This window comes from Bactrocera tryoni, chromosome 3 (assembly GCF_016617805.1).
Source record: "Bactrocera tryoni isolate S06 chromosome 3, CSIRO_BtryS06_freeze2, whole genome shotgun sequence".
Lineage (NCBI taxonomy): Eukaryota > Metazoa > Arthropoda > Insecta > Diptera > Tephritidae > Bactrocera > Bactrocera tryoni.
In genome coordinates, this window is record NC_052501.1 from 15,659,735 (window position 1) to 15,687,423 (window position 27,689).

Consider the following 27,689-nt stretch of genomic DNA (forward strand, 5'->3'; position numbering starts at 1 on the left):
TTTATAAAACAATATTCAATTTAAGCTCTGTTTCAAAAGAAAAAAGGAAAGAAAATTTTAAGAATTTAAACAAAAAAATAAATGTTTAGACTCATTATACTTGTATGGCAACCATTATTTTATTTGCCAAAAATTTGTTTTTTTTTTTTTAATTTATTTTTCGAAATATTTTTTATAGTTTTTATTCAACATAAAATTTTTTCTTCAAATAATAAAAAAAATTAATTTGTTTTCATATTTTTTGTGGAGTTGTATTATTTTGAATATTGTCGGAAAACAAATATTTTTCAAAAATAAAGTTTTGAGAATTTAAACAAAAATAAATGTTTAGACTCATTATACTTGTATGGCAACCATTATTTGTTTTGCCAAAAATTTGTTTTTTTTTTTTTTAATTTATTTTTCGAAATATTTTTTATAGTTTTTATTCAACATAAAATTTTTTTCTTCAAATAATAAAAAAAATTAATTTGTTTTCATATTTTTTGTGGAGTTGTATACGTATTATTTTGAATATTGTCGGAAAACAAATATTTTTCAAAAATAAAGTTTTGAGTATTTAACAAAAATATATGTTTAGACTCATATTATTGCAATTCCAAATAGCTCAAAATAGCAGCCAAATTTTTGTACATTTAAATAAATTAAAAAATAGTAATTACAGTAATAATTACAAAATGGAGCAGCCAATATTTTAAAATATTTTGCAAACTCTAAATAATTAATTGTAAATAAGAAGAAATCAAAATGTTTACTTAGAAAAAAGTTTGGAATTTCTTTTTAATCTAATAAAGTGTGAAGAAATAAATATAACATTGTACTAAATTGCAACTCACAAAAAAAAAAAGTTTTGTGTGTAGAAATAAAATTATTATTTTATTGAAACATAAAGAAAAACTTTCACAAAAATCAGAATTCTATTTTAATTTTTTTTAAATGTAATGTTTAAAATTTCACGAAAATGCGAATTTATTTTTAATAAAATAGTAACATAATAATAAAACTTAAAGTCTTCAATTCAAACATTTAAAAGTTCTACTGAAAAATTAGCATTTAATTTGATTTTCAAGGAAATTATGTACTAAAATTTATTTATACTCAAAAATTTAATAACATTTTTTGCTACATTTTATATAATTTAATATAAAATTCTTTTGCATTCTTAATTATATTTAAATTTTCTTTGTTCGCTAAGCAGCTGACAGCAAAGAAATATAATTATATTTCAGCACATTAATTAGTGTCATTTAGTTGCATAAGATTTTTGCTTATTTTGCTTTATTGTCACACAAATAATGTGCATCTGCATATATATTTAGCATTTTCTAAACTTTGTGGATGATATTTTAAATTAAATTGCCAGAAATAAATTCTGAAATTTTATTTTTTGGCAGGTTATAAGAAAGTAAACAAAATTAGAGGTTTCCTAACCTAATTTTCAGTAATATTTATATCAAAGCAAATTAGTTCGAACAACAAGGCTTCAAATATGAAAGTGAGCAAAATGTTGAGAAGAAAATTACCAAAATTTTATAATAACGTTGTAATGTAACAGCCCCCTCCCTTATTTTTTCTATCAATGACGCCACGAGCCAAATTTTGGCTGTCAACCGCTCGCTAAAAATAGTAGCGTAGCGAAACTGTCATAACCTCTGTTTATATTATTTCTCGTCTAAATTTTTCAAATCAAAATATTTCTGTCAGAAACTCAAGAAATTAAATACATATTTCATTAATATTCGATTTCAGTAATTATAATAAATTTTTGTGGTGGAGTTTTTTCAATACCTGTATTTTTTCCGTTGAAAATTTTGTACAAAATTTATTACAAATTTAAGGTAAACTTTAAAAATATTCAAATCATATCATTCTATAGTGTATTCAAATTAAATTTCCGTTTTTATAAAGTAAAAATTATATAATTATATAAATAAAAAAATAAATTTCTTAAAGAAAAACTATTATTTAACACCAAAAATGTCTTTTTGATATAAAAAAATCAATGCTATACTTTTGAAGTAAGCCTTAAGGTTGTTAGAGTTAAGCTTCAGGAATCTATGACCAATAAAAACGTAAATTATTTAAAAGACTTTATTAAAAAAAATTCACGAAAATCATATTATTCTCAACTATTTCCCAAATAATGCTGTAATCGTTAGTTACAACACTATAGTGTGCTGATTTCTAAAGTGTAAGAGATATTTTCTTAAATTTCTATATTATACTTCCAAATAAAAATTTAATGTGACAAGCTTAATATAATATTTAAAGAATATATTACACCTGTGTGCCCTGCTAGAAATTATATAATGGACGTTTTGTATTCCTCAAAGGTACTCTCAGGAAAACAAAAATATTTCTATCATGACATTTTTCTTTTTTTTCTCCGCAACTGTCGATTGCTTCAATATGCCTATAAGAAAACAATATCATGCAATTTGAAAGTGAAAAATATATAATTTTAATTATCACAAATTTGACAAAAAATATATAAAATATTTTAAAAATTAATTTTGGAATATATAATTTTAATTAACGAAAATTACAAAAAAAAATATAAAGAAATGTATACTCTCAGTAGAGCAAAGATAATTATTTTCTATTATGATATATTGTTTTTTTTACTTCACAACTTCCGATTATTTCAATACGCCTAGGAAGGAACAATATCATCCAACTTGAAAGTGGAAAATATATACTTTTGATTATCAAAAATTAAAAAAAATAAAAAATTATAAAAAAAAATTAATAAAAAACTTAAAAAAGTTATACATTTTTGTTTAAAATATTGAATTATTTAAATTTTGAATATAAGGAAAAATACTTTTTAAAAATTAATTTTGAAAATCAAAACAGCTGGGTATTATCCTCAGTGCTAACAAGTTACTATAATGAGTATCTTTCGAAGATTCTTACTCTACGATTAGCCAAATTAAAACAAACATTTAATAAATTATCATTAATATAATATGTGAAAATTTATTTACTTTGAATTTTGATATTTACAGAATAGTTTAATAATAATAAAAAAAATTAATTATATGGCTGCATACGGCAACTCCAACAACATCAATACATACATACATAAGTAATTGATTGAGCGGTGATTAGTGTCTCTATGTATGATAATTAAGTCAATTAAGTTCGTTAATTAATTTTCACAAACAGTTATAAGTTAAATGAGACTATAAAATTAATTTTAAACAAAATTATTTAGTGTTAAATACATAAAAGGCAACAGCAAAGATATTAAATATTAATGGGGAAAGTTAAGTTATTAAACTAGTTAAAAAAATAATAATAATTGGAAAGTTATTAAAAAAAAATTAATGTAATTGAGAAATAAGACATCGATCTACCTTTGTATGCTTACAAAATGCATTCAATTCGCAATCCGCGAGCGTCAATCGCTGCCACTACATGTACATATGCATGGGTGGAGTGATGTATGTGGGTGTGTGGGTGTGCGCAACAAATCAGTGAATGCACCAATCAGTCAATCAATCAATCAAATGCAAATAATCTCGCTTAGCTTGACTCAGCGCTACTGCTTCGGCAGGCAGTTGTGTGTGTGCGTGTGCAGTGGTGTTGGTGACAGTCGCAACTCCGCTACGCGTAACAGCGCCGAAAACTGCGCTTCGCTATATGTGCCTTCCACTTTCATCTTTTGTAGCGCTTAAATGCTTTGATGATGCTTCGCATTTTTGTAGTCGTGCATGTGTGACTTTCTTGTATGTGTGTGGGTGTCTTTTGCATATTTTCTAGGCGCTTGCGGCATTTTGCTATTTCTAGGGAATTTTCAATTTTCGGGAAAGGTGTGTGGGCTTGTTATTTACATTTTTCGTATATGCTTATGTGTGAGTGTGTAGTGGTGTGTGTTCGTAATTAATGTGTCTGAGTTTGTGAATTCGCGCAAATGATTATCACAATGGCCTAAAATAAAAATGAGATAATTTACTTTGACTTGTTTAGTGGGAAAACTTTGCTAACTTACCGTTTTTATTTCTGTTTTTATACTATATACATATACATACATATGTACTTTTTCACTTTAACATTGAACTTCAAAATTTTAAATAACCATAAATTAAGCATGAATATCTGGTTATGAAGAGGTAGGAGCAAATGTTTGTTATATAAGGTATGTATATTATATGTTTTAGAACCGAAAGTAAAAAAACAACAAAAAATTTCTTAAATATTCGTAGATATTATAAAAATAAAAGTTTTTATAAATTTCTTTTTATTTATTTTTTCTAAAATATAACTTTGAATTTGTAAATATATATAATAAAAAATTTAATACATTAATTAATTATTTTTTGTGTAATAAAAAATAAAAATTGAAATATTTGATTTTTTTAATTAATATATGTATAAAAAAAAACATTTTGTACATGTTTTTTATTAATTTAAAATTATATCTTAGAAAAAATAACTAAACAATTAATTTATGCAAATTTTTATTATTAAAATTTTTACGTGTTTTAATATTTAAATTTTTTTGTTATTATTTTTTTTTTAATAATTTATAAGTTTTTTTCTAATATTTTAATATTAATTATTTTTGTTATCATTTTTTTTATTAAATTAAAGATATTTTTTATAAAATTGAACCTATTATATTAAAAAAAAATTATTAATTAAAAAAGTTTTTTGATAAGTAAATAATATTAAAAATTATAATTTTTAAATTTATATATTAAAAATTTGTATTTTAAATATTTAAATTTTCTATACAACTTTTTAAAGCTAAACATTTTTATACAGGTAAAACACTAAAAATTTAAAAAATCTTACAATTAATTATTTTTATTTTATTATTTTTTAATAAATTAAAGATATTTCTTTAAGGGTTATTATATTAGAAAACTGTTATCAATTAAAAAATTTCTTTGTATAAATCAACAAAATTAAAATATATAAATTTATATTTTAGAAATTTATAATTATTTTAAATATTTAAATTTGTTTCATATGAATATAAAAAAATGTAAAAATTAAAAAAAATTAATTACAATTTTTTTTATATAATAATTTTAACATAAAATATTTGGATTTATTAAAAAAAAAAACAAAAAAGTGGGTATTGTAAAAACATATTTTTTTTAATATTGAAAATATATTTTCATTTTTAATAATAAAAAAATGTTGTATTTTTTGTTTAATTCATAGAACAATTCAAAAGCGTGAAACATGAATTATTTATTACGAAAATAAAATAAATAAAAAATTAAGTTAAATATTTAATAATTTTTTTTCTATAAAATAATTTTATTATTGAATAAATAAATACAGAAAATCATACAATTTGCTATTTATATACATATGTACATAAAATATTCCAAAAAATATATATGTATCACATTTTATGATATTTTAAGGAACTGAGGTGTTTATATGTACATACATATGTACATATGAGCACCTGGTTTTTAGTCACTGATTTTTGTTTTTAACTTAAATAATATACCGCCAAAATAAACATAACAACAGCTGCATATATACATATACTTTATATATGACCATACATACATACATATATACTCAGACATATACACCGAAAAATTCAAACAAGCCTTAAAACAACACAACGTTTCATAGCCAGCTGCTAGCAGAGCTGCCAAATGTCAATTGTCCATAAAATATTACTAAGAGTAAATGTTTTCTTTGAAATTATATTTAAAAATCATTTTCGCCCACACGGCTAATAAATTGGCTAAGACGATAATGCATGTTTATCCGAGGCGAAGTTTGGATGACGAATTTGTTTACGAAAAATAATTAAATGTATAAGAGAATTGGTTAAGAAGGAATATTTCAAGAAAAATGTGGAAAAAATATTTACAATAATCAAAATTACGGAATTTTAGTTAAAAAACAGGATACAGTGTTAACAATGCTGCACTAATTAAATGTTTACGAGCGCTTTAACGTTTCATCACATGAAAAAGTACCGTTTTTATAATATTTTGATCAGAACTTATAATTTTTAATTTTTTTTTTATTATTTTATAAATCTCAATCTTTTTTTATTTGGTTTCAATAAATTTTTATTTTTTTTTACTTTAGGGAATTGTTTTTCTTTCACTGCTTTTTTATCTAATTTTTTCCTATATCCATTTATTTCATTTCCATTTTTTTATGTATAAATGCTTATCGCTTGAAAAATATAAAATAAATAAAAAAGTTTACCACAAAAATTTTCGCCCACAAAATTTTCTCAGTGCACACCAACCACTCTCAAATTGCATTAGAGGGGCCGCTATTGAAATTGGATCACTCAAAACTTGCAAAAGTAAACGTTTACAAAAGGTTTTCTCTCCACAACCTTCGCAATAAATATTAAATTACACCATTAAAAACACAATATGAAATAATGTGACGTTTATTATGCACAATTCATGTCACAATTAAGCTAAACAGCTGATATGACAGTCTCTGACTCGATATATCTAGTATAAACACCCTTTCTACCGGCGTTTGCGCAGAGCGGGCAACAAACTCGCTCATAAAGAGAACTTTATGCCAAGAGAAACCCTTATAAGAGCATGCATTGCTTAGCTGAGCGGCATTTATGACTGCTGAAGCTAATATATATTCCTATATATGTACATATATTGCTAAATTACTATTACAGTGCATAACTACAACTCGCAGTACAAAACGTTCGCAAATGTAATGCGAACAAGTCTTTCAAGTTCAATGCAAACCACAGTAAGCACTTTTGTTTAGAGAACATCTCAAGCGTGAAATATGCGCTAAGTCATACACAGCGTTAATCTCATTTATTTGACATGCACATATAGCTACATATGCATACACAGATCTATCAAATTATGTATTATATAATAATATGATTGAAGCATTCAGCGCACTTGACCCACTATGACTCTAGCTTGATAGCTTTAAGCGCCGAAATCTGGAGCGGGTAATGTTCTAAAGTGCGAGCACTTAACGGCTTGTTGACACAGTTGGCGGCAAATACGCTTCTTGAGGGCAGCGGAGCGTATTGACTTTATCAGCAGCAAGCCATTTATCTATTTAAATGAACTTGAGCTATGAGTAGCTGAAGTGAAATTGACGCAATTGAGTAAGGAGGGGCGAAAAAAAACGTAAAAGAAAATATAAATGCGAGCAAAGTGGTAAATTATAGTAACTAAATAAACGCTCACTTTCATTCGTATTTTATAAATATTTAAATAAGACATAATGAAGTATGAATAAATCTTTTGTGGTTTGGATGTAGTTTGATATTGCCGCTTAGAGGTTACAAGGAGAAAACTGTGATAAATTGTTTTGCTTCAGGATTGATCGTCTGTCGCACGTGGGGAGTTGAAACAGTGATACTTTGTGATTTTAAAGACTATTGGAAGTGAATCAAAAAACCTTTTTTCATCAAGGAAAATCTTTGAGCATATTACAAATTTGTCGATTAATATCGATTCCAGGCATTTCTTCAAGTACACTGATGGTATCACAAATAAGATGTTTCAACTTTCTAAGTTTTATGGATATGTTATACCAAAAAACATTCGCAAGGTAACATAGAGATATCCTCTGGGTAATCAGTATAATTAGAGTATGTATGTAGACGATCACGAATCTATCCGAAACTTGGTCACTCATCTATAATCAGAAAACTGAAAGTTCATTTTATAAACCAGAATAATGAGTGAAATTTAAACAATTGCTCAGGAGACACACCTTGAGTCCAAGAAAGATGGGACTTTTTCTTTGGAACTGTGAAGGTTCTGTAACAGTAATAGTATTACTAAGAGTTTAAGATTAGCTTAAAAGTAGGACGACACAATTCCTGGATAATATTACAGAAACAATTTCAGCAAAAACTTTTATATCATCTAAAGTTGGAGGGAAAGAATTACAGTAAAGAGGAAGATTGAGACTGAATGAATGAGATAAACTGCCTTGATATTTTTTATCATTATAGCAGGAACTCAACATTTTCACTTGAAAATTGGAATTTCTGCAAAAAGTATTTAAAAAAAAATATTTCGAATTAAAATCTCTACAAAAAATATTTGAAAAACACATATCTTTTCGGAAACTAAAATCTCTATAACAGAAGGTTTTTGAAAAACTATCTTAAATTGGAAATTAAAATCTCTACAAATTTGAAAAAAAACATATCCTCTTGAAAATTGATATCTCGACAGAAATAAAAAACAAAAATTCATATAGTTTTTGTAGAGATTTTAATTTTCAAGAGGATATGTTTTTTCAGATTTGTAGAGATTTTAATTTCCAATTTAAGATATTTATTCAAATATCTTCTATTATAGAGATTTTAGTTTCCGGAAAGATATGTTTTTTTTCAAATATCCTCTGAAAAGTAAAATCTCTACAAAAACTATTTGAAAAAAAGTATTTTGGGAAATAGAAATCTCTACAAAAAATATGTCTTCTTGGAAATTAAAGTATATACACATAAAAATTATTTGAAAAAAACAAACATATTCACCTGAAAATTAAAATCTCTACAAAAATTGTTTGGAAAAAAAATCTCCTCTTGGAAATTGAAATATCAAAAAAAACTTCTTGGAAAAAGCATATGTATCTTTCTGTAAATTGAAAAGTTATTTGAAATAAACATATTCTCCTAAAAATTAAAAACTCTACAAATGTTTTCCCGTATACTGAAATCTCTACAAAAACTTTTTGAACAAATTTTTAAGAAAAACATATCCACCTAAAAATTGAAATCTCTACAAAAATGGTTTCCTTTCAACAATAGTATATGCTGGCACACAATATACAAAAATGCTTATCAGATTTAATTTCCAGCAGAAGTCCAACCAATCTTCCTTGGATCGCAATATTCAATTATCAAAAATAAATTTCCAGATATTCAGAAATAATATTAAAATATAATTCGTTCAATAATAATACATTTAAAAACTATTATTTCTTCATAAATCATATCAACTTAATTAAAAAAATTAAATCAAAATTTTTCAATTTAATGCACTCTAAAATTGGCCAAGATATTTTTTTTTTTCAGAAAATGCGCGACTAAAATATTTTTACTGTCTCCAAGTGTGACTATTTCGCCGCCAAATGCTTTATCCTTGAATTTTATAATTTTGCAGCTCGTTAGTATGTCAACGAGACAACAACAAAACTGCAAATTATTAAAAAGCGCTGATTTATTTTTAGTTTTATATGAAGAATCGCATAATCGACGGCATACCGAATTAAATGGCTCCAAGCAATCATTTGCTCGCGCATTTTTCATGTCAAATTTCGTGTCGAGAAACATTTTAAGAACATTCTACAGAATTTCAAATAAAAGTGTTAAACAGTTTGCATGCGTCAGGAAAGCCAATTAGGCATTTTGCGCTGTGTTGGAATTTATATATATTTATTTATGTGCATATACTTATATTTATATGTGTATTATCACATATTATCGCATGTGCATGTATTTATACATGTGTGTGTGTTTATTGTGAAAAAAAATATTTTTATGCTCAAGCCAGAACTGACAGTTGGCCATTTGAAATGCAATGCATGTGGGCAAACTTGATTTGTCGAAAAGAAAATGCGCGCGGCAACGCCAACGCCCTCAGATCTGCGTACTTGCCACATGTGTGCAATGATCGATGAAGGCAGAGGAAAATCGTAATTTTTTGCAATTAAAAATAAAACAAAAATGTCTGCCACTAATTAAGGCAGCGTACTTGCCTGTTGCAACACCAGTAAAGAAGTGCACACACACACACACAAAAGCATGTGGCAGTAAATTTAGCCAGCACCGGCAAGTGGAAGCGGCTTCGCAAAATTGCAATGAACCGCCACGACCGTGCGATCAGGCTGCGAGGCCGTAAAATTGTGCGTCATTGCCGGCAACGTCTGAAACCGGCATTGCTGTGGCAGTGGCAACTGTTGCACCGGCTACGTGGTCCACTGTCACCACGCTGGTGAATGTTGCCGTTGCTGTTGTTATTGTTGTTATATTCGCCGGCGAGGGCAATTTCGCCGGCAGCACAACAACACCTACATACAAACGCACACCAAAGCTGAGATTTATGTGGCGCATTCATTTGTGGATCCGTGCGGTTGTCTGCGCACAAAAGGCTAGGGACCAAACGGGTTCCCATTAACTGCATGTGGTGGAATGTCGTTGCGTCCTCCTGCAGTTTTTCTAAAATTTTTTTCTCACTTTTCGATTTTTTTTTTTTTGCCTTGTGTCTGCCTATCTTCCGCGCTTCACTGATTCGCCACGCTTGCATGGTTGCGCTCGCTGCAGCGGTCTTCGATCTTCGTCGCTGTGCGATTGGCGTGGCGCGGGCGACCGAGGGCGCGGGTGCGGCCGAGGTGATCGCTAAAAATACCAGAAACAATGTCTTGTGAACTGCGTTGTAGGCACTTGTGCACTGCGCCACATTTCACCAGTAGTTCGAGTGCAATCGCTGCGCCGCGCTGCCCGTCCGTGTGGTGTGGCAACGGTGGCAAGTGAGTGTGTTTTGTAGAGAATGTGAATCAGCGCGACAGTGCATGCTTATATACACTGTTATGTATGTGAGTGTGTACGCACTTCAGAGGCGACTGCAACTCTTTAGTCAATTTGTGGCAGTTCCAGTTGCAGGCACAGTGGGCGCCATTTAAGTGGAACTATTTTTGACATTTTTGATTGTTTTATCAGTTTTTTGACATTTTCAGATTATACACATGAACAAGGTCCACAAGTACTTTCTTTTTTAGAAGTTGTTTCGAATAGTTTCTAATATTTTTGTGCACCAAGTACCTTTCCGTGGTTTTGATTAGTTTTTACCAGTGAATTTTACTGAATAGTTTTGATATTTCAAACATTTTTGAGACTTTGAGCAGTTTTCAGTAACATTGGGTAACGACTTATGAATATTTTTGTCATATAAGAAATAGTCTGAGTAATTTTAAACAGGTAGCAAGTCCTTCATTGCGTTTTTGATAAGTTAATTATATTTAAAAAATAGTACTCAATCAACAGTAAGCACTTTTTACTCATATTGAGTGTTACATAAACTTAAAGTATTTTAAATTGACTCTAAAAAAATCATATATAAAATTATTATTTTTGAGCAAGCAATTCTAATAGCGAATTAACGTATGGAACGACCTGGGCATTTTAAGTCAAGATCTTAAACTGAAAGAGTACAGCTTGTGTAAGTACTGAAACCGCGCGACCTCCCCAAGCGAAATCGCTGCGCTCTATGTGCTCTTGAAAAGTTCCAAGAAGACTCGACGTTTTCGAGCCAAATTTCGTTCAGCGATGAGGCTCAATGGGTATGTAAACAAGCAAAATTGCCACATTTGGGACAAAGGGCGACATGAAGAGATTCAATAGCTACCATTTCGTCCAGAAAAACAACAGTTTGGTGTGGTTTGTAGTGTTGGTGGCATCATCGGTCCATATTTCTTCAAAAGTGATGCCCGTGAGAACGTAACCGTCAATGGCGACCGTTATCGTGCCATGATAATAAACTATTTGATGCCTGAAACTGAAGCTCGGCATATTTGGTTTCAATAAGACGGCGCCACTTCCTACACATCGTACCAAGCAATGGATTTTTTGAGAGAACAGTTTGGTGGGCAGCTAGTTTCATGTGTTGGTCCAGTCGATTGGCCGCCACCACAATACCACACTATTAGACTTTCTCATATGGTGCTATGTAAAGACTAAAGTCTATGCGAAAAATCCCGGATTGTTGCAGGCATTGGAGCAAAGCATCACGAGTGTCATTCGCCAGTTACAGAACAATTCGAAATGCTGAAACAAGTCATCGAAAATTGGACTCAACGGTTGTATCATCTGAGACGCAGCCCCAGGCAACATTTGAAAAAGATAGTCTACGAAAAATACAGGCTAAAGAACGTTCTTTCGAATGATAATAAACATTCGTCATTAAATTTAAAGTTTCTGTGTTTTTTCTTTAAAAAAGTAGGGAAACTCGAAACAGTCGAAACTTATATTGTATACTTTTGGTTAGAAGTTAGTAGAGTAATCGTTCGATTATTATTTTTTTTTTTGAAGAGAAATTAAACAATAGCAAAATTTAAGCAAACAGCTGCGGTTTTTTCGATTGAAGACTTTTAAGCATATACGTTTCTGTATATGTAGAAGATATATATTAACAACCACTTCTAATAGGCTATATATTTTTATATAAATGTGCGCGTACATATATATAACACACGCTGCGACATGAAACGCTGACAGTGGGCGTATTTCAAACAATAGCGAAAATTTGTGAAAAATTCCCGAAAATAAACGGTCATAAGTCAACTGTTCGCCAAGAAAAATATTGCAGAAAAATTGCTTTTCTTTTGAATTTCACACAGTCAGCTGCATTTATAATAGATACATAATATATACTTTAAGTCATTTTTTTTATAAAAAAAATCCATCAACTGTTGTTTTAATTTAAATCATGAGCAATAAACCGAAAATACAGAATTTTCTCATGTTTATGAAGACGGTGCTTTATTTTCCTCACATTTATAAATGTCCATAGATTATTTGAATATGAGGTGAGGCACTTATATATACTTGTATATATATATATTTATCAATAGATATATATTATATACTTATATGTATATTCATCTGTTTAAAGTAGGTATATCTTTGGTTTGTACTCATACTCAAAAGCTCAAAAGTACAATTTATTTTCGCTGCTAAATATAGTTACCCATAAACCTGTAGAAATCACCTTTAATACCACATAATGCGAGCGTGGCGCAGCAGTTTTGAAAATAGCGCAGATTTTCCAAATTGTGAAATTTAGTACAAACAGATGTCTTCTGACATTTGCATGGAAAATACCGCGCACATATATGTAAATTGCCATCAAATGCTCATGGCAGGTGATTTTGGTTTTACGTTTTTATGCATTTTTTTACTTTTCATTTTTGTTTTTTCTATGATTTTGAAATGTATTTTTAACATATGAAATAATTTTTGAAAAAAAAAAATATTATAATTTTATTACTTTTGAAAAACGCATTCTATAAAATGTAGAAAAATCAACTCAAAGTACTGAGTATTTGCTCGAAATAGAAATTATTATCTAAAGGCGCTCTTTAGTTATGAATAATCGTTACTTTTTATGTTTTTTAATAATATTTCTTCACCTAAAGTCAAAATAACGTAACATCACTTTTCAAAAGTTTACAAGTAAAGGAAAATTGATATAATAGAAATCATTCATATTGAAACAACATTTGTATTACGGTTATAAAATGGTCACATATTGGTTATATAATGGTCATATATTGGTTATATATTTGTTATTATACACTCATATTGAAACAAAAAATTGAGCTTTGCTTACATATTGGTTACTTCTGACAGCGGTAGCTGAAAAGCAACTGTCGAACCGAAGACAATTTAACTTGGGAGCAGCTAAAGATCGAATCAACTGTATTGAGACCTGCAGATTTTAGGCCACAGATAATAGCAAATAAACGGCATGACATTTCGAAGCTTGGACCAATGATTCTGAATAAAGAGCTAAACATTCTCATAACTAACAAATTTTCAAGAGGATGAAGCCGTGCATAGAAGTTCACGCAAGTGAGAGAATTTCTCTGAACGCCATTCACTTGAGAGTGGCCAATATTCTTTAACATACGGCTGAAGCAGCTCACGACTTCCAGTCTTAGTTCATGTATCCTCTGTGTAGTCAAAAAAAAAATACATCCATTTGAAGGCGAGCTGAAGTGAGAAGGCGAAACGTTCCTCCCCGAAAATGAAGAAGAAAACAGTTTTCAATATAAAAATCAAAATAATTTTCAGGTATTTTCGACACTAAAGCGTAGACTTAAATCTTAGAAAAACACAAGCTCTTTATATACTCTTTCGAAAAAAATTTCAAAATAACTAGATTTTCTGAACTCATACTTGAACTATTTGAGGACTCAGAATTTAACCCTGATTTTTGAAGCATAATTATTATAATATTCTGTAACGAAATACTCTAGTACACTTATGAGCTAAAAACAACATAGAGATCTGTCTATATTTTTATTTTCAAAAATATTTTTCAAAATAATTCATCGATCTTCACCATAAAGGTTAAATTCCTAGCCGAAATTAAGCTATGATCTGTGTCCATTTTCGAGCCTATTTTAAGAACACTTCTAGAAAATGGAGTTTTTACAGATCTTTCAGCTTATATTTGAAAAAATATTCGAAATTTAAGAAGGAACTTCCTGAAAGCCATACAAAATCTACAATTTATAATATGAGTATAATACCGCCGTGCCGTGCTTGAGAAAATCGAGAAATAGCTCTATAAAAGCGTGTTAAGAACCTTATAGATATCGTAACTTCTTTGTGCGACGCGTTTAATTTAAAAAAATCAGTAGTATATAATAATGTATGAAATTTCAGAATAAAATACGCTGATGCACTTGCAGCAATCTTTCGAATTACAAAACCAGCGGCTAATCAGAAAGTGGCGCCCCCTACTTGCGTATCAACGCTTATCAGTAAAAAATATACGAAAGACCTTCACATTTATATATTTCTATATGTATGTACGGAGCATTGCGGATAGACAGTGCTGAAGCCGGAACGCTTATTTAAAACATATAAAATTCAGCACCTCAACAATTCGAATCATCAATGGAAATATGAAACGTGATATGCAAAGGCATGGAGCGGAGGCAAGCCAACGCAGAGCACATGCGAATGCATGTAGCAAAAAAACAAAGAGTAGTGCGCATTGGCATGAGAGAGTTAAAGCGCGAGAGAGTTGCTTGCATCAAAAAATGTGTGTGAGACGACACATTTGACACTTGACCGCATTGACGGTCACATTGATTGTCAAAAGTCAAGCCGACATGGCGTGAGTGACAGATTTGAAGGGTGTCAAACGGGAAAAATCCTAAAAATTAAGGCTAATAATGAACAATTTCTAAATTATAAATAGTTACAACAACAACAAGGCACATGCGTTGGCCACACATTGTTGCATGTGTGTGTGAGAGAAATATGTGCAAAACATAAATATAAATCATGTCAATGACGTCCATTTCTACAAGTTACCGCAAAACCAACACACGACGTTTGGCAATAACAACAATAAGAACACTCGAGTGCATATGCTCGCGAAAAATAATCGCATGTGAATTTAGAAAAATTTCGTATAAAATTAGAAAACTTATAGTGTGAGTAGTTGTTGTATGTAGTGTAGTGTTGCTGTTGTTGTAGCTGAAGAGCGAGCGCAAACCAGCACAAATGGAGAGCAGAAGAGACAGGAAATTGTTTGTTGTTTTTGTTTCGAATTGTAGTTGGCGCTGCGACTTGCAGGCGGCATACATGCTGAAGGTCACTTAAGGTCGCCGCTATTGCTACCAATGCAAAGAAAATATGCGTTTCGAAGAAAAAAGTGCAGACAACACGCTGATAACAGCCGCACTGGCTCCACGTTGGAGTTGCTGTTTGATGTGGAAAAAATATTACAACAACAAATGCAAAAAAGTATGAAGTTTATAAATTAAATTGCTTGCGGTTTGGCGGTTTCAATACTTTTACAGGCAGCTGCTTTTTAAGCGACGCCGCAAGGCTACACGGGCGGTTGGTGGAGGAAAAGGAGAAAAGGACATGTGTTAAGGGGTAACACGCTTGCACTTTTGAAAGCGCCGATCTTTTTAAGCAGAAACTATTTTTTTATAAACTTTTTTTCCAAATTTTTTTTTTCTTAAAATTGTTCATTAATTTTTTTTTTTATAAAATTTGATATAAAATTTTGTTTTTTTTTTAGAAAATTATTTTGGTTTTTTCATAAAATTATTCTGATTTTTTTCACAAAATTTTTCTTTTAATTTTTTGAAATGTGCCTAAAATTTTTTGGGAGGTGACGCGTGCTAAAAGCGTGCCTAAAAAATATTTATGATGATATAATTGTCACCAATAACTATATTAATAAGGTGGCGCAGGTAGTAGGGACACGGCTGAATGGCTGATAAGGCGCAGCACTGACTCGGAATGTGTTTTGTCTTGGAATTCGTTAAGCAAGCAACTGCATGTGCATACGTGTTTGTGCGTGTGTGCCCCAAAGGCCTACGCCGCCAACAAAGCCACAGCCGACAACAACGTTTCTTGTTATTGTTACGCTTATTTCTTCGCATATCTTCGTACTCACATTTCATTATTGCTAACTACTATACAACTCAGATTTCTACTCAGCGAATTCGTATTTATTTAACTGTTAATTTTTCTTGCTTTTTATTTTTGCGCTGCTGAAAATTACGCTTGCGAGATTTTTATGTTTTTTTTTTTTGCAATTTTCTCGCTTGCTTTCATACGCTGCTCATATTTGCAGTTGTAAATTAATAAAAAATAAAAATAAATTGAAGCTTGCAACGTGCGTGCGTTTCTTATTAGATTTTAATTTTTTTTTAGATTTCTAGTAAATTTTTGCTTTTAGTTCTTCAACAACTTTGGCTGGAACTTACTGCTCATTTTGTTTAAACTGTTGTCGTTGTTGTTAAATTGTATAAAAATGAAATTTTATTTTTTTATTTGTTTTTTATTTGAACAAATTTTTCACTTTTCTTCAGCACTATTTTTTTTTTTTGTATTTTTTATAAAAAATTCACACGACGTGTTTTGGGGTGGCTGGCGTTTGCCCAACTGACTGACTGACTATACTGTCTGCCTGTCTTTATGACCCGTTCTACTCAGTCTTCTACTCAGCGTTTGCTTGTGGCGCTTTTCACTTGTGCTTTTGCTTTTTAGCTACGTTGTTGTTCCGTACACGAGCTGCGAGAAACTGATTTCGCATTGTGCCGTTCGACTGCAGCAAAGCGCGTATAGCCGGCCATACCGCGATTAGACCTCCCCTTTAGCGTAGCGAGCAAATGCTTTTGTTGTATTTTTATAGACATTTTGCATGCTTTCTCTACACATACATCCACATTGACGCGTATGTGTGTGTGTGTGCGCTTGTAGTGGTGTTTCGGCGCTGTGAGCGCGCTGTGTCTCCTCGCTTGTGGCCGAAAGTGAGTCGAATTCTAAAAGCGTACATTTGTTTGTTGCTGCTTATTTGGTTATTTTGTTGTTGATTTTGCATTTTTGTCATTGCTATCGCTGCCGCTGCTACTCTGTCTTCTTGTTGTTGTAGTCTCTGTTCGGCAGCCATCGCTTGTGGGGGTTTCTTTTGCATGATTTTTATAGTAACTCAGTAGGCGCCTCTGCCTATGCAACATGTCGCCCAGAGATGTGTGTTGGAGATCTTTGATGGATGCTGTTGCTGTTGACTTTCTAGCGACGAGTTAGCGCGGCTGAATGCACTCAATTACTTATTTAGTTTGGATTGAGCGCGGCCCCCAAAGGTGGTAGTTAGTGGAAAGAGAGTGTTTTAAGAGAACCGATTAAAGAGAATGCAATTAAAATAGTTGTATATACTGCTCAGGAGAGAATATTATCATTTTAAACAGATTTTAAAAATTTGTAAAACATTAATTGAAAAGTACCACGAGAATTTTCGAAAATATTGTCAAATCATTTCGATACAAAGTGATATGTAGAGTAAAAAATAGTTTTGAATTAGCTTTTGAAACAGAAATGTGTGGAGCATCGATTTCTTTTAATGCGTGATCAGTCAGGAACGGTAGACTAGGGTTTAAAGTTTGTAGATATTTCTTCAATTGGTCGTAGTGTCACACAGTCGGGTCTACGTAAGTGAAAAGAACATGTGTTTTTATCCAGCTAAGGACTATTAACTTGAGAGCATTCCTCCAAATTAAGATATTTCAAGCATATTTTCTGCCGCTACATCACCAACAACAGAGGCTTAAAGATCCCACGATATCTAGATTCGACCAAATTTCAAATAACATGAAACTGTTCTTAAAGCAATCGCCCTCAAATTGTAAAATGTCTTGCGTTTCCAAGAGATGAGGTGTCATCCAATTCAAAACAAGTTCTACCAGACATGAACGAGGTCCAGGAAACACAAAAAATGTTCTTCGTTCAGATTTCATCTTTTTGGTTTGTGATATGTATTTTAGAAATAATTACTTCAATCCTTTTCTGCTTTTCGAGGATACAATTACTTTAAAAATACGCTTAGTTTAGAATTAAGTTAGGTTAAGAGGTCGATCCTGACAGGGATCCCACTTGGACTGCTTAGAATATTATCAATAGATCATAAGACCCTTACGAATGAACAAAGCGTTTTGAGTTTATCACAAATTTTTTATGGCGGCTAATGTCTGTTCCTGCTATGTCCCTTGGTTCGCCGAAGGTAAAACTGCCTGATGTTTCATTCTCAGCCTTACAAATGTTGGACAATGAAGAAGAAAGTGACTAGATGTTTCCACCTGAACTTCCTCCATACAACCTTGGCAAATTGCGCCCGTCAAGACTTTTAACCTTACCGCATGAACACCTAAAAAAAACCCTTATTATTGCGGCAAGATCAACTTTTCTGAAGGCAAGTAATTCAGAAGATCTCCTGCGTTTCATTCTAGGCCAATAATATCTTGTATTCACAAAAGAAGGGGTCGTCAACCAGCGCATACTGAGTGAACGCGGGTCAATTTTGGAACACAAGATGCCAAAGAAGTTTCAATCCAGTCCCATATCGATGTAAGCAAGGCAAGAGTGCCTCTTCTCTATTCTGCAATGAATAGGCACCCAAACTGGTCTGATGATGTTGATGTAGCTTGACGTTATTTCTATAGAAGACATACACTATTTTACTAGCTTTGAGCGCACAGTTAGCAAGCTCAGCGCCAGTATTGCCACCTTGCTGTCGGAGTGAATGCTCATCTTCCTGAAAGAGACTGCACTTCGGAGCAGTATATCTACCGCCACCTTAATAGCAGCCACTTCTACCTGAAAAACACTGTCCTTAGCTCCCCAAATCTTCCGGCAGCATCATAAAAAGGCGGACGGAGATAGCTTCTTACCAGCTTCCAGCTTTTTCCTATAGCTCCTCTAGAGCAATATAAGACAGCGGATGTCTTCCTTTAACCTCTCCTCAATGTTTATCGTCCATCAAAGCTTTCTTTCAAGGATGAGCTCTTGAAATTTCACCATATCTACAAGCTGAAGACGTGAGCCTCTAGATGAGATCTCTCGTCTCGATCCTTATATCTCCAGGTTAATAAAACCATTTTATTTCCTTTAACCAGAAGGAAAACATCGGCAGCTTAGGCTGTGTCCCTACAGTCTCGCTTTGGAGTACGTTCAGTAAAAAAATTAAAAAGCCGAGCTAAAGAAAAGTGTGGCCGACTGGTAACGACAACATTGGAAAATTCCCTCTGTATCAACAATCTATTACAAATTCATATGAAACTCGCCGCACAGCTGATAATTTTCGCCCGCCGAACACAAGCACTGCGCATGACTACGTTTCAGCCACCCACAACAATGACAGCAACAACAATAACAACTACACATGCGAAGCGTCTTCAGAAAGGAAATTAAAAACAAAAGAAACTAAGAAAGCCGTAGCAACACAGACAACAAACCGCAAATCAACGAAGAAATGCGATGCGCTCTTACTGAACTGTCGACACCGTTCGACGCAGCTGCTGCACTCGCCCCGCTGCCCACAGCAACGTTAGAGTCACGTGTAGCGTTGGCATCTCAACGCCGGTTCCGTATTTACCCAGCCATGCAGCAACAGCAGCAGCGGCGGCGCGGAATACATTTCCAACGCTACAATAAAATCTTGAGATTATATGGAAAACCAATAGGCAGGGCTTATGGGGTGTGCGAAAAGTCGACGGCGTGTGCAGTGCGCCGTTGCATGCTACAACGCTCGCCACTCAGCGTTACGGATTCGCCGCGCCGTGACTTCAGTTCTACGCTAGCTACGCTCACAAACGGTTGGGCCTTGGGAAAATATGGATTAGCAAGCCGAAATTCGCGCAGAGAAAATGGTGAAACGAGTGCTCGCGCCTAAAAGTGGATATATGAAGGATATACAAGCCGACGCGACAAGGCCTAACTGATGTGCGGTGTGTCGTGAGTGTGTATTCGGTATATGTAAATGGACGTGTGTGGAACGAGGGTTAAGTTCATACGAGTCAATAGGTCGCAATTGCGGAAAATACGTCGATGAAAATTTATAACAAAATTTGTGAAAAGTTTTAGTGAAATGTTTCTGAAAATGTGAAGAAGTATAACCGTTAAGTAATTGATTTGAAAGCAATTACCGGAGTGCAAAGGCGTGTAAAAATATGTGCGCAGTATTTATCTAAAAGGTGTAATAGGAAAAGATAAGTTAAATGAAAAAATAATTCTTATAAAAGTGAGTGCCAAGTGAGTGCGTTTCAGAAGTTCATAAAAAGTGATTGCCAAGTGAGTGTGTTTCAGAAGTTCATAAAATATAACGAGAGTGTATGGAAATTGTGAAATAAAATAGAAAAAATCAAATTTCATTATAAATACTCACCTCAAGGTCTTTCCGAAACTGGCCAAGTAGCAAAAGCAACAACAGCAACTACTTGCCACAGCGTAGACCAAGTTAAATCTGGTGCGCTCGCCAGCGCCTTAACCCACCCCCTCGGTACGAGTGGTACCCGCAAGTGGACGTCTATTATGCGTCGTTCGCATGCGAAAAGTTCACGCAGTGGAAGTTAATTGACCTTCAACTGTAGAAGAAGCAGCATTTGTGACATAGTTACGCGATATTCGCCTCTAACCGCCTTCAAATGCCACCAAGCTGCACATAAGTACATAAAAATAATCAAAAGAAAATCAAAAAGAGAAGTCAAACAAAACAAGCCAAGTATTCTTTTCGACGCTCGTTCCAATTATGCATAAGCGCAATTATGGAAAATTCACCATCGAACTCGATTGAAAAGCAAATTGATAATTTCCTGGAACACTTCAAGCGCAGCGCATCCAAAGCCATGGAGGCGGACTGGTGCAGCAGCGGCTCGGGCTCCAGCAATGGCGGTGGCGTCGGCGTTGGTGGCGGCTTGCCTTTGAATGCGGGCGCTGATAGCCTTTGTAATAATATTTTCGGTGGCATCACCGCAAATGGCAGCGCTGTCAATCAGTCGCCATTAAATCATCCACAGCCATTACAACATCCACTCTTGCAACGCACCAAAAGCCGTTCGAGTTGTTTGGATATATCCGATTTATCAGGTGAGCTTATGCGCTTATATCCGTTTGTATGTATCCATGAGTTAGTGTGCGGTATTTCGATTAGTAGGCTAGGGTGGCGCTAATTGCATTTGGTAGTTAGGAAACTTTCGGTGGCTAAGTTATTTATTGACTTTTAGATTGCACATATATTTGTATTTACTACATGGTTTGAGGGGAAAGAATAATAACGGTGTATTTAGGTATATATGTAGAATGTTTTAAGTGTTTAAGGTAAACAAATCTGTGTTGTTAGACAACTTATGGTATATGTGGCTCCCAAGTGACCTTATAAAAAGTAATCCATTTCAAGGCTCCCTGCTTTTTTAAGGAAAAAACACAAAAAATTCAAATTTAAAGGGGAATGTTTATTATTATTCGATGTTTATTATCATTCGAAAGAATTGTTCATTGGCATTTACTTTTTTCTTGACTGATGTGATGTGTGGATATCAAGGCGCGAAAACGGTCGCCATTAACGGTTAGGTTCTCACCGGCATCATTTTTGAAGAAGGCCCACAAACCATACCAAACCGTTATTTTTTCTGAATGAAATGACAGCTTTTGAAACTTCTCAGATTGCTCTTTGTCCCAAATGCGGCAATTTTGCTTATTATATATCCATTGAGCCAGAAAGGGTCCTCATCGCTGAACAAAATTTGGCTCGAAAAAGTCGGATCTTCTTGGAACTTTTCAAGAGCCCTTAGAGCAAAGCGATGTCGCTGGCAAAGCTGGAACGGCTTCAGTTCTTGCACAAGCTGTATTTTATACGCTTTAAATTAAAGATCTCGTCGTAAAATGGGCTAAGTCGTTCCATACTTCAGTCCGAGTTGGTGGGAACGGCGGCGAATCGGCTCTCCACTGTCTTCGTGAACATTCTTAGCTGCGCCTGCTATATTTTCGGAATTCCACAGAGGTCAGGTAAGGGCTTCATATTACAACGGTAACTTTGATATCAGAATACCAAGAAAAACGAACTGAATATCTCTCATTATCAAGTGTAATTTAATGGCCTGTCTCTGCCTGGTCTGTCAAACAAACTTAGGAGAATTTTTTTTGGATTGTTGAGAATGCTTAATTTTTAAAAACCTGGTAACATAATGGAATTTAGAGCGTATTCAGCAATACAAACTTGATTCCAAGAAGTTCGAACTTTAAAAGAATTCACTGGTAGAGTTCAGTATGATGATGGTCTCATACTATTTGTGAGAATCGAAAAGATATCAAATTCTTAGCCAAGAACAGTGATGCACTAAAATACGATCTAAAATGAATACGAACTCGAATATATTCTATCAGACGATCACTGAAAGCTTCAGCGATAAAACAGGATCACCCGCTGGTCGTCTGAAGATCTATAAAATAAGACTGGTTCACTTTAAAATTTTTATACATTGAAGAAAGCATTATGTTTGCAACGAAGTTTGTAATACCTAGAAAGTAACGTCGGACATTCTATAAAGTACGATATATAAAGTATAAACGTAAGTGATGAACATGATGAGATTAAGTCATTAAGACGCACTGTCTGTATATACTCGATGCACAGTCTGTATATACTCGAATTAGTCCCGTTTTTTACACATCTATCTGAAATTTTGCAAATATACTTTTCTTCCCAGAATGCCACTCATTTATCGGAACCTTGGGTATCGGATCACTTTAGCTTATGGCTGATATACAAACTGACTGATCAAATTCAAGCTCTTGTAAGAAATACTTTTGTATTTGACAAGGTATCTTCACGAAATTTGGGTTCCAAGGGATCTCTACAATCTCCGGACATATTGTTCAGATCAGATGACTTAAACATACATGTAGCCTCCATTCAAACGGTCCGGTCAATATCAAGACAAAATAAGTTTTACACCCTATAAGAGCTTCGGTCGAAGATAGCTTTTTTCTTGCTTTATTTATTTCTTGCACAAAAAAGTTTCGAGAACTTACATTTATCAAGCGATCGGAAGCTTAGCTCTATATCTTCAATATCCAAAATTTTATTGTATCTTAAATAATTTTTATTAAGTCTTTAACTTTCCTTAAATGTTGAAAAACCTTAAAAACACTACACGACAGCAATGCCACAGTAAATCATTAAAAGTCAATGGCTTCTTCAGGAGGGCCACTGTTTTCATTAGTCAGTAGCTTCCGTGCTAAATTATTATGCATTTACTTATGTACATACTTATATATTTGTATATATGTAAGTGTTTTGTATAAGTGTCTAAGGGACATTCGCAAAGGAACACGTCTTGTCACTGCACTAAAGCATCTTAACCCTTTTGCACTTACACTCGCAAAAATTACTTGTAAGAGTGTTCCCTGTAGGAACAAAAAAATTTTTTGCAAAAATTGATAAATAGATATTGGCAGTAACAATGCCTGATAATAATGTCTCAATCTATTAATAAAAGATCCTAAGATCGTATTGAAAGTGAAGATTATAGCAACAAGTTCGCCCGAAATATTGCTTTTTGAAGAGGAAAAATACAGTTAAAGTAGAAACTTGGCTTGATGACGAGTTTCCGGATACTGCCCCAAGAGTACCAACCATCAAAGATTGTTGCACTAAGTTTAGATGAGGTGAAATAAGCACCAAAGCCGGTGAACGCAGTGGACGCCTAAAAGTGGTTGTTACTTCAGAAAACATCAAAAAAGTCCAGAAAATAATTTTTAATAATTACACAGTGAAGTTGTTCGAGATAGCAGAGACTCTGAAGATATCAACTGAAAGTGTTCATCATATCAGTTATGAATATTTGGGTGAGAGTAAGCTCTGTGAAAAGTGGGTCCGGCGCCAGCTCACTTTTGACCAAAAGCAACGATGAGTTGATGATTCAAAGCAATCTTTGGAGATTTTGGGTCCATATATGATAATTGGTGGCTACATCATTTCACTTCAAAGTCCAATCGACAGTCATCGGAGTGGACCCCACAGTTGAAGATAAAGTAAGTGATGTTTTACCAAGCCAACACACCGTGCCACAAGTTAGTGAACACGATGGATAAAATTCAAAAAATGTGGCTTCGAAATGCTTTCGCATCCACTGTATTCTGCAAACCTGGCACCCATCGACTTTTCAATAACCTTAATGTTTACAGTCTTCAAATATTCACGTAATACGACTATTCTTTATACTGCTGACCTTTGATTACAATAACAATCATAGGTGAGTCCAAACTTCACTACCGTTGCCTATATTTAAGCCAATTTTGAATAACTTAGAAAGCCTACTGTAAATGGCCGCAAAACAGCCTGGGTTTATGCCCGACATTATTCTACCATGGCGAAATATATTAAAAGTGGTAGGAAATGGGTAGTTCCACTCAAAATATAAAAGAAAGCTTGAATTGTTTATTATTAGTACTTGCAATTCCTAAACATACCATTTCGTGTAAGCATTTTCCGGCAGAGTCCCCATGTCGTAGCCGCATAACCACAGTTAAGGACGCATAATAAGCTTAAAGGATACCGGAAACAGCTCGAAGACGATTGTCTGCCTTAAACGCTAAAGTCGCACTGTCAGCGTTTTCCATTTTTTTCTTTTTGTTTTGCTTTTTTTGTGTATGCAATATCACATATTTCCTCCGCTTTCTTTTTATATGTCATTCGAGACCGCCAATAAGACGCCAAGCACACAGCGAGCGACAATGACTGCCGTTAAGGGCGTAAATGCCTCCATTACAAGTGAGTGGGTGGCCTTTCGTATTGATTTTATTCTCCCTATAGTTGTCATGGAGCGTTAAGAATTTGAAGTCACACAAAACGAAGGAATTTGTGTAGAGAAAAGTATGAAAGCAACTCCCTGAAGGAGCGCCAAAATGCTTAAGCAGAATAATTATCAATGTGCCGTTGGCGCAGCGACTCGAAGATGAGGTGTGCCATTGGCAGCGAGTTATTGGCCTTTAGTGGCTGTAATTAAGCACATTTAGCAGTGGTTTGCTTGAACGCACTCAAAGGTGTTTGACTTCTGCTGAGGGTGAAATATAATATTTATGCACGGCTAAGAAAGAAGAAGAGATTTGCATGTAGCCATTTGTAGTTTCTGTGAGCAGCAGAGACACAAAAGTCATAAAAAAGATGCGCTACTTTTTCCGTTTTATTGCTTGACATGGTTTTATTTGCTCGCAACGCGGGTGGTTGCACACATTCAATCAGAGATATACCACGAGGCGAACTTGTTAAGTCAGAAGAGTTTTTAAATGCTAATAACGGCGCGACAGCCGTTTTTTCTGTTATCTATTTGGCGCCTATTGAAGATACCAAGTGCAGCCGACTCCTTCTTCACTTCATTTTTCCAAGTGAGTGGAAGTCTTTCTCTTTCTTTACTCCCTCCAAAACTGAGGTATTTTCATCCATCTATTGATTCGCTGAAATACTTATATCAATCTCGCTGTCTAATCATAAAAATTTGAGAACAAAACCTCTCAAAGTTAAACATCTTCAGATTTTGAGTTGGGCGACTTCTTAGGGGGACCTTTACCATTATGTATATGGTACATTACTAACATTTCTATGCTCATTTTGTGGTGCTTAGGTTGAATTCAAATTTTCAACCAACTCAAACCATAGCTTTTCTAATACGAATCTTTTCTCGAGACACAATTCTCTTAATAGTTTTATCCATAGAGGCAGCTCCACATAATATCCACTAGTCAACACGATGCTACTAAAAACTTGAGGGTTCCTAAATTTATCGAACGACTTTAATGTTTACTCCACTGATAGAATGAAAAGCTCGCACATGACTATGGCGATAATGAGATATCAACATAACAGGTCAAGTGAAAAGTATCCGAGCTACCATAGTAAAACTAATACTTTTGGCTAAATTTATTTTTTTATTCATTATCATTGCCTCCAAGGGTGATACACTGATTATAGTGACCCTCCAACTTTTCGATACCATTTTTGTTCTACGATTTGCTATTCATTTCAAAATAAGCCTTAGTTTCGGCGATCATCTACTCACTCGACGAAAGTTTCATTCTAGCGAGCATTCTTTAGAGATAGTCACTGAGGCCTGATCTGGAGAATACGGTGGATACGGTAGTAATCGAAGTCCAATTCATGGATTTTTGCCATCGTTTTCACTGACTTTCTACTTTATTTTTCTTCAAATGCAGTCGGTTTTCAGCGTCACCGTACTTCAAAGCTCCAGTAACTCTATGTATTTCAAGATAGTTAATAAAAGTATTCCATGCGCATCCCAAAATACGAACCCTATGAGCTTTTCAGCCGTTTATTGCGGGTTCCACGTCTGCAGTCCAATCTCTTGACTTTCGATTGGACTTCGGAGTGTAATTATGAAGCCATGTTTCATCCGTTGTCACATACTGATGAAAAAACTCGGGTTCATTACAACATAACATCTCCAAACACTTCTCCGAATCATCAACTCGTCGTTGTTTTTGTCAAAAGTGAGCTCGCAATGGACCCACTTTGCACAGAGCATTCTCATATCCAAATATTCGTGAATAATATGATGAACACATTCAGTTGATATCTTCAAATTGTCTGCTATTTCAAACAACTTAACTTTAAAATTCATTAAACATTATTGAGTGGACTTTTTGATTGTTTGAGTTGCTTATCTTTGAAGATTTATATCGGAATATTCAGTTATATGAAAAATAAACAAAAACAATTTTCGAACTGGGCCTCTCCAAGTATGGACTTAAACTCACGGTTGACTCAACATATCGATTAAGTATTTGAGGAAATCAAACAACCACAACCGAGATTGCAAGGCAAAATCAAATCAAAGTCTTCCTCGATCGATCAGATTAAAAGAAGATGAAAGCGAATCTATTTGACTCTAAGGTCCTGCATTTTTTCCATACAAATCTTCAAAAATTGTATTTCTATGTAGGAAAATTCTTCCAAAAGTCCGACATGTCAAGCAACTCTCTTCCAACGCATACACACACATCCAAACATAGCATATAGCATTATTTGGGCCGCCGGGGCGTATGAGTGCGTAAGCTGCTCGCAAATGCAATTCAGAAATCAGACGCTCGCATTTGCTCATTTTCATTCATTGTACGCTTTAGTGCTTTTAACTGCATTCTAAGTTTTCCAAATGCGCATTTTTTATTGTTTTTGTGCTGTTTTGGTTTTATGACTGCACTTGCCGCATGCTTTTCGGTACCAAATGCAAATCATCTGACAAACAAGAAGGCGAACATAATTTCTCGAAAGCTACTTTTTTGCTGTACATACATGTGTGTTTGTGTGTGTGTGCAACAGAGCATACTTTTTATAGTCTTCACAACCGTTATATGCTTTTGGAAATGTGCAATTAAATTGTATGCCTTTTTGTGCCGCTGTGTGCGTGTGTGTGTCGAAGCGTCGCAGTTGCACTTCAATGGGCGCTTTGAGTGTAATACACACATACAAACAAAAATATATTTACAAGCAGTTGGTTGGATGGTTGATGTCTCCAATATTTTTATTTGTGTCTGTCCACATGCAGTTTTCCAACACTTTTTCTGCTCGCCCTCCACTTTCGTGCTTCATTCGGCTTAGTCTTGCATTTTTCTTTTGCCGTCACACCCCGCTGTTCTTAATTGA

General features: G+C 33.6%; 3 protein-coding genes across 10 annotated transcripts in view; 1 reads left to right on the plus strand and 2 right to left on the minus strand.

The window, feature by feature from the left end:
- Nucleotides 1–16,534, minus strand: part of LOC120772223 — a 39,362-nt gene extending 22,828 nt beyond the window's left edge. The window contains exon 1 of the mRNA XM_040100707.1: nucleotides 16,465–16,534. Coding sequence (XP_039956641.1) covers nucleotides 16,465–16,471 — 7 coding nt within the window. The 5' untranslated portion in view covers nucleotides 16,472–16,534. The remainder of the gene's footprint in view (nucleotides 1–16,464) is intronic.
- The window catches only part of LOC120772222 (glycogenin-1), a 37,332-nt gene extending 20,778 nt beyond the window's left edge, over nucleotides 1–16,554 (minus strand). For all 5 annotated transcript variants that reach the window (XM_040100705.1, XM_040100703.1, XM_040100702.1 and 2 more), the window contains exon 1: nucleotides 16,465–16,554. In XM_040100705.1, the coding sequence (XP_039956639.1) occupies nucleotides 16,465–16,471 (7 nt within the window). In that variant the 5' untranslated portion in view covers nucleotides 16,472–16,554. The remainder of the gene's footprint in view (nucleotides 1–16,464) is intronic.
- Nucleotides 16,555–19,865: 3,311 nt separating this feature from the next.
- The window catches only part of LOC120772138 (guanine nucleotide exchange factor DBS), a 179,075-nt gene continuing 171,251 nt past the window's right edge, over nucleotides 19,866–27,689 (plus strand). For 2 of the 4 annotated variants that reach the window (XM_040100559.1, XM_040100560.1), the window contains exon 1: nucleotides 19,867–21,118. In XM_040100559.1, coding sequence (XP_039956493.1) covers nucleotides 20,797–21,118 — 322 coding nt within the window. In that variant the 5' untranslated portion in view covers nucleotides 19,867–20,796. Of the gene's footprint in view, nucleotides 21,119–27,689 lie in introns of all 4 variants that reach the window. The other 2 variants (XM_040100558.1, XM_040100557.1) reach the window with 2 other exon arrangements.